This window comes from Pelobates fuscus, chromosome 7, assembly GCF_036172605.1.
Source record: "Pelobates fuscus isolate aPelFus1 chromosome 7, aPelFus1.pri, whole genome shotgun sequence".
NCBI classification, from domain to species: domain Eukaryota; kingdom Metazoa; phylum Chordata; class Amphibia; order Anura; family Pelobatidae; genus Pelobates; species Pelobates fuscus.
Window position 1 is genome coordinate 60,662,303 of NC_086323.1, and position 15,200 is coordinate 60,677,502.

Consider the following 15,200-nt stretch of genomic DNA (forward strand, 5'->3'; position numbering starts at 1 on the left):
TGTTGGTTTTGCTCCTAGCTGTAGATGAATTGTTAGATATTTTTTTCATCGGGTATATAAAGGTTTCTTATTTAATATTATCATTGGCATTTATATAGCACCAACTTATTCTGCATTATTTTCCTATATTATTAGGGGCTGTAAAAAAAATAGACAAACTATTAGAATTTTTTGACAGGAACAGTAGGTTGAAAAGGACTCGGCTCTAATGAGCTTACAGTCTAAAAACACAATAGGAAGGACCTTGTAGCGAAGAGGACCCAAGTGACAGGGTTGAAAAGTAGCAGAATTGGACGGTGAGAGTGAAGTATAGAATGGAGCCACTGTTTAAGATGAAAGTGTAATAATAGTTATCCTGAGAGTCCATAGGCTATGATGTAGAGCTGGGTTTTTACAAACTTCTTAAAGTATTAGAGAGTAGGGAAAAGACCGATGGGGGGAGGGAGGGACAGTTTCATAATTATGGAGTGGAGAAAAGCTAGCAACAGGCAGGAGAATTTTAACAGAAGAGAGAAGCAGACAGAAGAGGTGTACCTATGAAGAAATGTAGTGGTAGGTAGGAGTTGTTGAGAGCTTTGTAGATAAGAGTTGATATTTTTAATTCAACCCTATAGGGCACATGAAGTCAATTTAACCATTTACATAAGGGTTGATGAGAGGAGCAAGAAACAAAATTAAGTCTGGCATCAGCATTCAGTATGGACTGCAGGGAGGAAGTATGGTTTTGGAAGAGAGCAATTAGGAGTGAATTATAGTGGAAAACGACAGTAAAAAATTGAGTAGTGATGTACCGAACTGTTCGCTGGCGAATAGTTCCCGGCGAACATAGCGTTATAGGGCGAACATAGCCCTATTCGTCATCGTTGAGTAAACTTTGACCCTCACGGTCAGCAGACATATTCCAGCAAATTAGCAGCAGACCCTCCCTTCCAGACCCTCCCACCACCTGTACAGCATCCATTTTAGATTCATTCTGAAGCTGCATTCTTAGATAGAGGAGGGAAAGTGTAGCTGCTGCTCATTTGATAGGGAAATTGATAGCTAGGCTAGGGTATTCAGTGTCCACTACAGTCCTGAAGGACTCATCTGATCTCTGCTATAAGGACAGCACCCCAAAAAGCCCTTTTTTGGGCTAGAACATCAGTCTGCTTTTTTTTTTTTTTTTTTTTTGTGCCCAGTGCCACCACTCATATCTGGTGTCACAATAGCGTGCATTTAAAAACAAAAAAAAAAATTTCACTGTAATAGATTGAATAGCAGTTCGTTGTCTGCAAGCGTCTGGGTGTCAGGCCTTCAGCATGTACTCTGCCAACCTCTGCCAGTGTACTTTGCCACTCATATCTGGTGTCACTATAGCATGCCATTTAAAAGAATTTTTTTTTTCACTGTAAGCTAATAGCAGTCAGTGTCCTTAAAGCGGGTGTCAGGCCTTCAGCGTGTGCTCTGCCAATCTCTGCAAGTGCACTTTGCCACTCATATCTGGTGTCACTATAGCGTGCCTTTAAAAAGAAAAAAAAGTTTTTCACTGTAAGCTAATAGCAGTCAGTGTCCTTAAAGCGGGTGTCAGGCCTTCAGCGTGTACTCTGCCAACCTCTGCAAGTGCACATTGCCACTCATATCTGGTGTCACTATAGCGTGCCTTAAAAAAGAAAAAAAAGTTTTTCACTGTAAGCTAATAGCAGTCAGTGTCCTTAAAGCGTAGTGTCAGGCCTTCAGCGTGTACTCTGCCAACCTCTGCAAGTTTTGCAACTTTTTTTCACTATTATAGATTGAATAGCATTTAGTTATCTTCAAGCGGGTGTGTCAGGCCTACAGCATGTACTCTGCCAACCTCTGCCACTGCACAGTGCCACTCATATCTCGTCGCACAGTAGCTTGCACGCATAGTACCACTAATCCCCCAAAAAATGACAGGCAGAGGCAGGTCACCCCGCAGGGTCCATCGTGGTCGTGGTGCTGTCAGGGCCAGATTAAGAGCCCAGTGGGCCTGGTGCTGACAATTATGATGGGCCTATTTACAGAATCTTATCGACCAAAAACACTAAAACAATCATACCTCCCAAGCATCATATATCTGATAGAGATGGTATTGGAGGGAAACTCAAAAGATGCAGCTATACGAAAACACATTCTATGCTCTCTCTAATTTATGCTTTCATCTTTCAAGTCAATCCATACCCCCTAACAGCAGTGTCCAGTGAAGCAGGAAGTCAATGGGCGGGGAAAAAGGGTGTGCCACTGGCATGTGAATCACATGGCCAGAACTGCCAAAAGGGGCGAAGATGCTCAAAAAGGGAACATGTCTGTCCAAAGAATTGGAAGGACAGCCTGGCATGAATGCATGTCTGGCTGCCCACCAATCATGCAGGCTGTCCAACAAAGGTCATACTATGCAGGCAGCACTCTGAGCTTTACATAAATGCATCTAATGATGTGTTCGCTCCACGCTTTCTAAGGACTATCCCCTAGCAATCACATGTCCACTTGTCTCCTTACCTTCTTACTAGCAGGCAAAAGCTCCTGGTATATAGTCTGGGACAGAGAAAAGGTGTATGTAGTGAGTGTAGAAGAAAGGGGACATGCCACAATGTTAGAGAGACAAAAGTCTGCATTATCTAAACTAATTTTATTGTCAGCCTGTCCACACAAGTTTCCATGCATCTATCTTAAGCTTCCAAACTTAAAGGGACACTATAGTCACCAGAACAACTACAGCGTTTTGTATTTGTTCTGGTAAGTAGACTCATTCCCTTCAGGCTTTTTGCAGTAAACACTGTCTTTTCAGAGAACATAACTCCAATGGCCACTCCTTAGATGGATGCTAGAGGTGCTTCCTGGGAAAGTACTGCCTAGTGTGCAGCACTGCCATTCAGTGTCTCCACCCTCTACATGCAGACACTGAACTTTCATCATAAAGATGCATTGAATCAATTTTTCTTTATGAGGAGATGCTGATTGGCCAGGGCTATGTTTGACTTGTGCTGGCTCTGCCCCTGATCTCCCTAGTTGACAGTCTCAGCCAATCCTATGGGGAAGCATTGTCATTTGCTCAGACCACCACTTCTGATGATGTCAGCAGACAGTTTCAGTTCAGAGGCAGAGCCTGCAGCTGCAGACTTGAATACAAGTAAGATTTTACTATATTTAGGGAGGCAAAAGAGGGCCAGGGGGGCTAGAGGTTGGTTTAAACATAATACATAATTGTGTTCCTGACCCTATAGTGTTCCTTTAAGCAAGAGTATGTGAAGAGTAGTTAGGGTTGCCACCTTTCTTGGAAAAAAATACCAGCCTTAATCATTTGTATAATTAATTAGTTATGCGTGACATCACGTGATGTAAATCACAAGGAGTGACACAAGAGAAATTTCTGTAAAAACACCAACAAACTACTTACAGTTTGATTCTGCTGTATAGATGGATTGCTCCCAGTGTCTCCCTGTCTCCCAGTGTCTCAGTCTCGCAAGTCACACAGTCAGTCAGTGTCCCTATGTATCACAGCGTCAGTGTCCCTACGTTGCCCAGTCCCCCAGTCTCCCAGTGTCTCAGTGTTCTCATTTCTCCCAGTGTCCCCATGTCTCAGTGTGTCCCCACGTCACTAGGATACTAGGGGACACAGTAAGACATGGGTACACTGAGAGACCCGGGGACACAGACACTTGGAGACACTGGGAGCCATGGGGACACTGAGACACTAGGGACACTGAGACACTAGGGACACAGGCTGGGGAACATGGGGACACAGCACTGTGTCCCTAGTTTCTCCATTTCCCAATGTCTCAGTGTCTCCCAATGCTCCCATGTCTCACAGTGTCCCCTAGTGTCTCAGTGTCCCCATGTTTTCCAGCGTCCCCAAGTGTCTGTGTCCCCAGGTCTCGTGGTATATGTGTCCCCATGTGTCATCCAGTGTCCCCTAGTGCCTCAGTGTCCCCATGTCTCCCTGATGCCTTTCCCCCATCCCTCACTTACCTGAGCTGTAGATCTGCTGTCTGGATTCTCTGTGCTGTGTAGCTGCTCCCCCACAGATTAGTGAGTAATAGAGAGAGGCAGGGAGGGCTATACTGTAACTTCCTATAACTGCCTCTCTCCATACAAGTGACCCCTACTGGCCGGTGCTGGTATTGCAGAATAATCTGTTTATACTGAGAAAAATACCTGCATTTGTATTGCCGGTATTACTGCAATACTGGCACGGCCAGGCAGCCTCAAATACCGGCTCTGCCAGTAAAATACCAGTCAGGTGGCAAACCTAAGAGTAGTGTGTAAAATGGACCTATTCCATGGGCCTGGGCCTGGAGCTGCAGCTCCATCAGCCCCTATGTTAATCCGGCCCTGGGTGCTGTGATTCCCTTTTGCCCTAGAAAAATGCCCGGTTTTTAGAGGCCACGTACCCTGAACTTGAAAAGTTCTGAGGACATAGTTTACTGGCTAACACAGGACACCCAATCTTCTACAGCTTCCGCTCGGAACCTTGACGCACCATCCTCCTCCAGCTTAGCTTTGGGCACCTCTCAAGATACCACCCACCCGCCTGCCGCCATTTTGAAGAAATGAGTGATGTGCAACCATTATTGCCAGAGGATGTAGATAACAGGGATATATCTCAGGCAGGCAGCATTACACACATGGACGTACGGTGTGATGATGATGATGTTGTACCCGCTGCTGCTTCCTTTGCTGGGTTGTCAGATACAAGTGAAGCGGTTGATGATGATGATGCGTCCATGGATGTCACGTGGGTGCCCGCTCGGCAAGAAGAAGAACAGGGCGAAAGTTCAGATGGGGAGACAGAGAGGAGGAGACGAGTTGTGGCCAGAATGAGTCCCTGTGGGTTTTAAAATTTGCCTGCCCATTGAAGTCTATGGCGTTTTGTCCGGTTCGCCGGTTTCGCAAACGTCTGCGGAAGTTCGCATCCGCCTTTTCGCGAACCGAAAATTTTGTGTTCGCGACATCACTATACAAGAGCATGAACCGACTCCTAAGTAGTATCTTGTGTCCATGTGGGTAAAGATTTTAAGGAGGAATTGGCAGGGTTAGGTGATAAACTGGATATAAGGTGTCAAAGAATGGCCAGAATCAAAGATAACACCAAGACAGCAAGTTTGCAAAGAAGGGCTAATTTATGTACCATTTACTTTCATGGAGAGCAACAGAAGAGGATTATTGTCATAAGGAGAAATAAGCAGCTCAGTTTTCAGTAAATTGAGTTTAAAAAAAAATATGGGAGGATATCCAATCGGAAATGGAATAGATTCAACCACAGTCTCATTCTAGCATAGCAGGGGAGAGATCAGGAAAGATAAGTATATTTGTGTGTCTTCGGCATACAGGTAATAGTTGAATCCAAATGAATTAATACGTTTGCCAAGAAAGGCAGCATAAACATAAAACATAACAAGACCAAGGATAGGCCTTGGGGACTCCAAACTGATACAGGATGCCTAGGGACACAATTTAGAATTTCATTGATAAATGGAAAGTCTTAATGGCATTGGCTTCTACAATGTGGGCCACAGTAGTGTTGCAAATAAGTATTACAAAATATAATAAATAAAAAAAAAACAATAGATGGATTGACTGATCCGGTTTATATGCCCATTATCACAGATTTACCTTTCAGCCCAAGTTCTAATAAGAAAAAAAGTTACCTAAATTAGGAGTCAGTAGGTAATTGCAACAACCACATTCACATTGCAGAACAAACTTCTATTGTTCAATTTGCACTCTTGTACAACTCATGATTCAATCATACTCCAAGACTCATTATTGCATATATGTTGATCTTCTATCTTTGCTGGAAGCTTTTTGCACTTTATTTTTGCAAAAGAGGGAAATAGAGTAACTTAATTTTTTTCCAAGATAGATGTGAGTTTCCCCCTTTCCTACATAACATATTTAATGAAAACGGTTGTTAAATTTGAGCTATCTTTCTAAGTATTTTTAAAATCTGGGGACAAAAAAAAGTGCGTATATATATATATATATATATATATATATAAAAAAATATATATATATTCTTAGGGTATTTATATCAGTCAAATCAGTCTATGATGTGATCTGGTTAAGACTCACCTTGTTTACTTGATTTTGCCACAAGAGGTAAGAAGTCTTTTGATGTGTAAAATCCTTGTTCTGTTGTGAGACCATCAAAAACTGGTTCTTTCTTAGGCTCTGGAAGACCTAGTAAAATAAATGTTTTCAAATTATCTTGCAATTTCTTTAGTAATAAAGCTCATATAAATAAATACAGAGAGAGAAGAGATTGTAACTGTATTAGTAAAGTCATATAGATGTAAAATAACAGATTAAATTGGTATCGTGTAATGAGGGCCAATGGAAAGATTTTTGGTTAAAAGCAGGCAAAGATTAATTTTGCAGCCCCCTGTATCTTCACCAGTGTGTCCCTTAACCCCCCTTTTTTAATTTCTTACACCCTTTTATGTTTCTTATCTGCTCCTCAGATTGCATTTAGTGTATTTTATTCTCCTTTTGTGTCTTATTTCCCTGTTAATGTATCTTATCCCCCATTTTTCCTTTTTGTGTGTCTTATATCCCACTTGTGTGTTTCTTACAAGCTCCCCACACACTTAGGGAATCTCTTACTTCTCCTACTCTCTTTGTGTATTGTACTCCCCAAAAACATCTGTGTGTGTCTCTTCCTCCCCTCCCCAGCCCCACTCCACGTTTCCCATTCCCTCTTCCCTCCTAGCCCATCCATGTGTCCCATTCCTTCCTCTCCCCCTCCATGTGGCCGGTCGCAGCGGCGACACATGCGACTGTGGTAGGTACACAATTGCATATATACAACCTATTCATTCAAACACATATATATGAATACAATATACATACATACACAAATACATACACATACATCCATAAACAAACACTAAAATGCACAAATATACATGCATGCACACTTATACTTACATCCATACACAAACACCAATATATATACCTACAAATATACAAATGTTCCCCACATCACTCTGTGATCCTTAAACAAAATATGTACAATCCTGTGTGAGAATGTTACAAAAAAAAAAAAACCCAAGGTGCATCAACAGATAATATACAGATAAGTCAATCACAAGTATGATAAATTGATAAAACAAGGTCGGCAAAACCTATAAAACAGGTACCAAAAGGTAATAGCCGTCATAAAATAAAGTCTTGGTAGAAGGTGTATGTGCAAGTTCCTAAACACCTATGAAGACCTATCCTTCATTAGGCTTATTAATCACCGTGATGGAAAAGGAAGGTTCTCCAAAAAGCTTCCAATTCCAAGATTCTGTTAGTTCAATAAAATTGTATTACGAGATATAAATGTCATCTGTTATATTGTATACATTTTAAAAGCAACAACAATATGTTTAAAACAACAAAACTGTGCATATGCACATATACTAGAACACTATCAAATAAAATGTGAATTTTTTTTTTTTTAATTATAGTACTATACATAATTAGGACTAAATAATCCTTTATTTCTTTCATTATCAGTTAACATTCGATCAATTTATAGAATGTCTTGGAGTAATCCATGCTTTAAGATACATAATTCATAATGCTTTCTATCTGTCCTAACCCTTAGCTACTCAAAAGCCATAATGGTGATCTGTATTGCAGATAGAGAATAAAAAATAACATTGGTAAAAAAGTTTGACTCGTGATTGTAGAAGCAATAGAACTACATTTACTTTAAAGGGATACAATATGCAATGCTTGACTTTTCATTATCTGCATTTTTCATTAAAAATATTTAAAGGCTTACTCGAACCCTTTTCCATAATATGTCTGTTTAGGCTTGTAATATCTTGAAATGTGCTTGCTATTAGGTCCCCCCAATAAAAAATATAAAAAATGTCCATCAGATGGAACTTCCAAAGCTCATCTCCCTGCTCTGTCTGACATCAAAGGGGGCATGTGGTCCAATCACAGGATTCTCATAGAGAAATCTGTAATTGGACTATTTTGCCAGCACATGCATGCAATCTGAACCATTGCGGTGATTGGGTGGGAAGGAAATTGGAAGGGAGGGTGGGATTTTTTATTTTAAAAAAAAAAAGATGAAAATACAAGCAATGGAGGGAGGCAGGAGGGAGCACACAGTGGGAGGGAGTGAGGGAGGGGAAAACAAGGTAGAAGATTATTTTGTCTGTCGCAAGCGTGCACTAACAACAGATGTAAAATATGCACATAATTGACATTAGGCAGCCTGGAACAGTGTTGTGTCTAACTTTGCACAACCTCTACCCCCTACCACATAATTAAAAATAACTCTGGGAAATAAATGCATAGGGCCATGGGGAAGTAAAAAAGACACACAAAGGGGCTGGAAGTAGGAAGAGACACACAAAGGTGCTGTGGAAGATATGGGAACACACAGTGGTTTGGGGTAGAAAGAGAAACACAGAGGAACTTAGTGGAGAATGAGGATAAGACACACTAACAGGAGTAATACATTCAAAATAGGGAAAAGGAAGCACAAACGGGGGGGGGATAAGACTTTTAAAAAGGGGGTTAAAAGGCACACAGGTGTGGTTTTATTTTGGAGGGATGGCAGTAGAATGCATCTTCGCCTGTAAACAAAAATCTTTGCACCAGCCCTGTCAATTATAACCTACTTTCAGAAGTGAGTGATGATAACCCTTTTACCATGTTGTTACATGTGTGCCGTGTGTGCTCTAACACTTGATGCATACATTTCTTAAGTATGATGAAATGGTGCTTAGAGTGACTTTTATTGCATATGTTTGACTAAGTATATCTGGCTTCAGAATAAGACTCTGCAGACTATGCACATGATTTTAACAAAAAAGGGACATCCTCGAAAGGAAAGTCTTCATTACTTTAACGTCTGACTTCATAAATCATTGATATAAAGAAAAATAAAATAAAGATGTCTTACTAAACAATATTGAGTCACATTTAAAATAGTAGAGAATTGGATAAAACAGGAACACATAAAGATATGTACAGGCTCCATAAAAAATGCATAATGAGCAAAAGCGCTGGTTTGCTCCAACGAACTTCCATATGCAAATTAAAAATTACAGTTGCATGATTAAAAAAAACAAAAGCAAAGTTGTATTGTTTTCTTCTCACTTTTATTTGTGGAAATCATGTTAAAGGGACACTCCAGGCACCCAGACCACTTCTGCCCATTGGAGTGGTCTGGGTGCCAACTCCCACTACTCTTAACCCTGTAAGTGTAATTAGTGCAGTTTTTTTATAAACTGCAATAATTACCTTGCGGGGTTAACTCCACCTCTAGTGGCTGGACGTCCTCACGCTGTGCCGCGCATGCGCATTAGGTCTCCCCGGCCGGTGGGCGGGATCAGTCTCGCCCACCGGCTGACGCAGTCAGAAGGAGGAGCGGCGCGGAGGGAGAAGCAGCGACGAGGGACATCGTAAGTAAGTTTTCACCCCTTCAGCAACCGGGGATTGGGGGGTGGGAGGGAGAGGAAACCTGCAGTGCCAGGAAAACGGATTGTTTTCCTGGCACTTGAGTTTACCTTTAATCCAAAACAAAGATAGATGTACTAATAACATGGGAATTCATTTATCGATCCACACATATTGTTGTCTTCTATCTTATAGAACTTGAGACATTCCAAGCTCAATTTAATATATTCAAATGAATTAATTTTATTTAATAAACTTTTTAAAATGTCTTAATATTTAGAAAAATATTACAAAAAATTATATAGTAATGCATTTTTTTAGACATGATATATTTATATATTTTAATATTTAAAATATATATATTTTAATGGTTTATTCAAAAAATATTAAATAATTTGAAAAGCTTATCCCAAAATATGAAATGAAGACCTTCATACTTCACTTACACTTTTTTTTGCTCAAATTGGGTTATTTACTAAACTGAGAACTATAAAGAATAGACCAGGGAATTGCAAACTTCAAATCAAAATAGCAAAATTAGGAGACTTGTCTATCTGTTGTATTCCCAGCTCAGCTAACGTGGCCTATAATTTGCAGTTCACTTGTCATTTCTCTGTATTTCCCAGGCTTCCTTTTTTGATTGTTCAATTTTCCACAGGAAAGAGTAGTACATAATGTGTAGCTGCTAGCCTAAATATGTTTTAGCAGACAAAATATACCAGGGCACTCTGTGCTCTGGTCTTGTAAACCTATTCAATGTAGATGACTCTATATGCTTTTAATTTTAATTAAAACTTCTAAATAATTTGTAATCTATGCAAGTGCTTAAATTGATTGATTCTTTTGTCTTTCTTAGCTAGTTTTAAATCCTGCAACACATTTGTGACCAGGGCCATTTTGGCAAATGTTGCCAATTAACTTTTATCGAGGCACAAGCAAAAACTTACAGAGAAAATAATTCTGTTACAAAGCATTACAGAGATTCATAAGTACAACAAATGATACCACATAGTACTACCTCATTGTAGAAGTTAAAGAAAAAAAGTCAGTGTGCACGCAGGAAAAACACACATGTAAAGAAAAAGTACCACTAAATGGTTAAGGATAGGGCACCATATTGTAAGTTAAAAGGGTAATATTTCCACAGTGAGGCAAGGTTCAGAAAAGAACAACATAAGAAAAGTAGTAACTAAAAGCAAACAACAAAAAACCCTGAGTTTATGGGCTATGCTCGCCATACATTTCATCCTTTAGCAATACTGGTAAATTGCTAACAAGCAGTGCCAGAGTCCAGGTAGGCCACATATGTTCTCTCCACCCCCTCTGGGCCAGTGCTAGAGCCTGCATGTGCCCACTGATCCAGCACTCACAACAGCCAAATTGAGGTCAAAGGAGAATCCTACGGAGTACTCTTGATGGCATTGATTGGGGAACCCTCTAAGGGTAAAGGCTGTGCACAAGGATCACAGGATTATTGGGAGACAGAAAAACCTATATCCTTCTTTCTAAAGATCCAACCATGGGGAAATTTGCCTTTTGGATAAGGGTTTATAAATTTGAATATTAAATAAAAATAAATACAATATCATCTATAATAAATTACCAAAAATCCAAACTTTTTATTACCTGCCAAAGATACACAAAAATAAGCATACCCCCAATCTTTCTCAATATATAGACTGTGAAGAAACTACACTTGATTTTCGTTAACTCATTCAATAGATAAAGTACAGAACACTGACCACTCCCCTGGCTCATTAACTACAAAGAAAACTGCAGATTATTGGCTCTCCCTGTGTGGCCACCGTTCGTATGGCCGAAGCCACATGCTGGAGAAAACGGAGGCTATCTTGTCGCATGAGAAGAGGCAGTGGGACTTGGTCGTGGAGTGTCTGGAACTAAAAATCGGACACTCTACTTCCTGAACCCCGGTCAACTTCGCGAACACCTGCTTCTTTCACCGACCAGCCAAGAGAGCGCTGTAACGGATCGACGGGCACCCCGACTGGATACATCCGTTGATGGATGCTCCTAGCAATTACCAAGGACTCCAAGCACTCCAGCAGACACCATAACCACCGTAGACTCTTTCAGGTAGAAAAACAGGCAAAGTAGGCAAAGGTTCCAGGAGTTCGATGACCAAACAGTGCTGAGTGCGTTCAGCTAAACAAAATGGCCGCCGCCACATATTCGTTCATATGAACGGTGGTTAACAAGCCACACACTCCACATGCAGGGTGGTCGGTCATTTGACAGTTTGTTCGGTAAAACGAACACTATTAGCATAATCCATTTGACTAGCTCTATTCAATGAAGCAGTGCAGGGAAAACATATGATCCCAAGGCAGGAAGCGGGCAAGCAGGCCCCTTCAAAATATCATGGCAACTCCCTTAAATGGATGAGTTTGCCACAAGCGCTATTAGGTAAATTTGTTCCCACAAACTAGGCGAACAAATACTACCCATGAGCCAGGGTAACAGTTCATGGATTTGTTCAGTTTTAGAACTGCCCGAAATTGACCGACCACTACCTCTGAAACTCTGGAGCTGTATTGGGCATAAGACTTTGTGTGCGGTCGGTCAAATTAAGACTTTCATGGAAATCCCGAACCCTTGAACCGATCTGGGTGATTTTTGGATATGTTGGTCCCCCAGATCGGGGCTATTAAGGGATGTTACTTATGTGGGGTTTCCATGTGTCTTAGGGGTACTTTCGGGGATTATTAAAATGTGTTTTCTGTGCCTGGAGATAATTGAGTTTAGTACAGTTCCTGACTCCGTTATCTCAAAGGCACAGGGGAGGGATTCTTCTGTTTTGTGTGGGAGTGTCCTGGACCTGAGAGCCAATGTAATTCCAGTGTGTACTTTGCCATAGTCCCCTCTCAGGTCCAGTGGGGAATGCCCCTGGAATATGTAACGGTAAACCCTTTGCATGGGGACTTGCATATAAACCAGCCAGTTGGCCTGAATAAATTAATTCCTGTTGTATTTACCGGGATACTGAATTTTCTTCTGGAGAACGTTTAAATCAACACTCGAACTGTGAGCTATAATCACTCAGCCTTTAGCAGGTCGGGAGGAACCGAAAGCGAACGGGTATCTGAAATACCAGCGTTCCTTAACATAGACATTTTTCATACAACCTTATGTGACAAACACCTAATCTGACTTAAAAGAAACCTCAAGCATTCCAAGACTCTTGGAAAAATTTGAATTGAAGATAGATAAGTTCCTGATTACTAGTGACATTTCCTCATTGTTTACAAATATAATAAGAACAAAGTCGTCCAGGCACTTAAGGTCTTTATAAAGCAGCATAATTATTGGCAAAACATGACAAATACAGCAACGTTTCGATCCCCTATTGGATCATCGAAACATTGCTCTATTCAAAGACAAAGATCTCATAGGCCAGTGATGGCGAACCGGTGGCATGCCGGGCCCTCTCTGTGGGCACGCGTCCATATGTCGCCGGGGGAGGTGGCCGCTGTCTGTCTGCAGCAATGCAGAGTAGGCACCTGCCTGCCCAAAATGGCAGGTGCCTACTCTGCTTTCTGTCGGGAGGACCCAGAAGCAGGGGGAGGGATCTAGGAAGCAGCTCTCATGTCCTCCCACGAGCGATCTGTGTGGAACATTGCCGTGCATTGCCATGGCAATGCTCCACACAGCATCGCGCGGGAGGTCAGAAGAGCTGCATCCCAGACACAAACTTACCACCACCAGACCACCAGGGATGGCTGTGTCTCCCCCCCCCCCCCCCCCGCCCTTCACCAAAGGTAAGAAGAAGGGAGGGGATAGTGTGTGTGATACAGATTTAATATACCTTTTTTTTTTTTTTAAATGTATCTTCCCTACACCCCACGACAACCCCCCACACAGCACCCCTACCCCCCACACACACAGCACCCCTTACACACACACTTCACACACACACACAGCACCCATTACACACACACACTTCACACACACACACACACACACAGCACCCCTCACACACACATACAGCACCCCTCACACACGCACCCAGAGCACCCCTCACACACGCACACAGCATCCCTCACACACAGCACTGCACACCCCTCACACACAGAACTTCACACACACTCCACAACCTTACACACAAACACATACACTGCACTCCTCAATGCAGTATGTGTGTGTATTCAGCATCTTTATGTATTCAGCAGTCTGTGTGTGTGTGTGTATTCAGCAGTCTATGTGTGTGTGTATTCAGCGGACTGTGTGTATGTTTGTGCGTGTGTGTGTGTATTTAGCGGACTGTGCGTATGTATTTAGCAGTCCGTCTGTGTGTGAATTTAGCAGTCCGTCTGTGTGTGTGTGTATTTAGCAGTCTGTGTGTGTGTTGGTGTGTGCATGTATTAAGCAGTCGGTGTGTGAATGTGTTCAGCAGTCTGTGTGTATGTATTGCATTTGTTGGAGATACTAATAACTATAAGCATAAGTTTATCTATTTATATCATTATTTAAAATGTGTATCATTGAACTCTCTATTGTGTTCTTCTTTTAAAACAGAAGATGTAAATTAGTTTGGACAACTGTACGAGTTGTTTTTTCTAAACAGGTTTAATTGCCGTGTTGGCATGTATTGCGGTTTGGGCACTCGGGCTCAAAAACGTTCGCCATCACTGTCATATGGGATCGAAACGTTGCTGTATTCATCATGTTTTGCAAAAAATCTGCTGCTTTATGAAGACCTTGAGTGCCTGGACTACTTTGTTCTTACTATATGGATTTGGGGATAGCCAGCACTAGGTGCATTGCACCGAGGTCTACAGGTGATGAGAGTGCGGATCCCTCCCTTGTTTGCTTACAAATATAGGTCATGTCTTAAATCTGTTTAAAAAATGCATTAGAAAGGGCTAATGATATCGATATTCTCCAAAAAGAATTGTATAACAAAAGCTATTGCTTTCATTGTTGGTTGATCATCAGTTTTACCTTCAAATAAAAGGATAGCACTACGGGCATCAGGTTTGTCAACATATATATGGCAGATTGGGAATAAGAATATGTATTGAAACCTCACTCATGGAACAAATACCTGGTGATCTATAGGTGGTACATCAGTGGCATCTCTATGATCTGGAACAGCATTTCAAATGAATGTGGACAATTTCAAAAGTATCTCAACCAGAATACATTGGTAATACAACTGAACAAGTGGAGCAAGACATATATAGTTTTTAGATTTGGTTATATACATCAGCCAGAATAAAATACACACTAAAAGTTTTTTTAAGGAAGTACATTTTAATAGCTTCATTCTGCAGAAAAGTTGTCGCCTCCCAAAGTGGCTGGAAAATGTCGGCAATAAATTAAATAAGGTCCATGGGAAGAAATTGCATTAAAATAACAATGTATCACAAACAAACACAAGCTATGAAAAATACATTTGTGGAAAAGAACTATAAGTAGGAATGGATTAATTCATGTATAGAACGAGCTACTTGTATAAACAGGGAAGATCTATTGAAAGAGAAACAAAATGCTACAAATAATAAGAATGCAAAATCTCTCTTTATTCTTTATTCTATTATCAAAGCAATGTAAAGTTAAAAAGAATTATAAACAAACACTGGAATCTATTAAAAATGGATTGAACACTAGAACGAATCCTACAGGATAAACTAAAAATCATATTCGGGGACCCCTAGTCTCCATCATAAACAAGTTGAAAGCTTCAACTGAAGATGTAGTTTAGAGAAAGTGAAGAGTTTATATAGATGTGGAATCTGTAAACTTTGTAGAATAAGTGTATTCCAATCTAAGCCCAAGAC

At 40.9% G+C, this 15,200-nt stretch overlaps 1 protein-coding gene across 2 annotated transcripts in view; it reads right to left on the reverse strand.

Moving 5' to 3' along the window:
• DPYD (dihydropyrimidine dehydrogenase) overlaps positions 1-15,200 on the reverse strand; it is a 968,764-nt gene that overhangs the window by 484,331 nt on the left and 469,233 nt on the right. For both annotated transcript variants that reach the window (XM_063428340.1, XM_063428339.1), the window contains one exon: positions 6,070-6,177. In XM_063428340.1, coding sequence (XP_063284410.1) covers positions 6,070-6,177 — 108 coding nt within the window. The remainder of the gene's footprint in view (positions 1-6,069; positions 6,178-15,200) is intronic.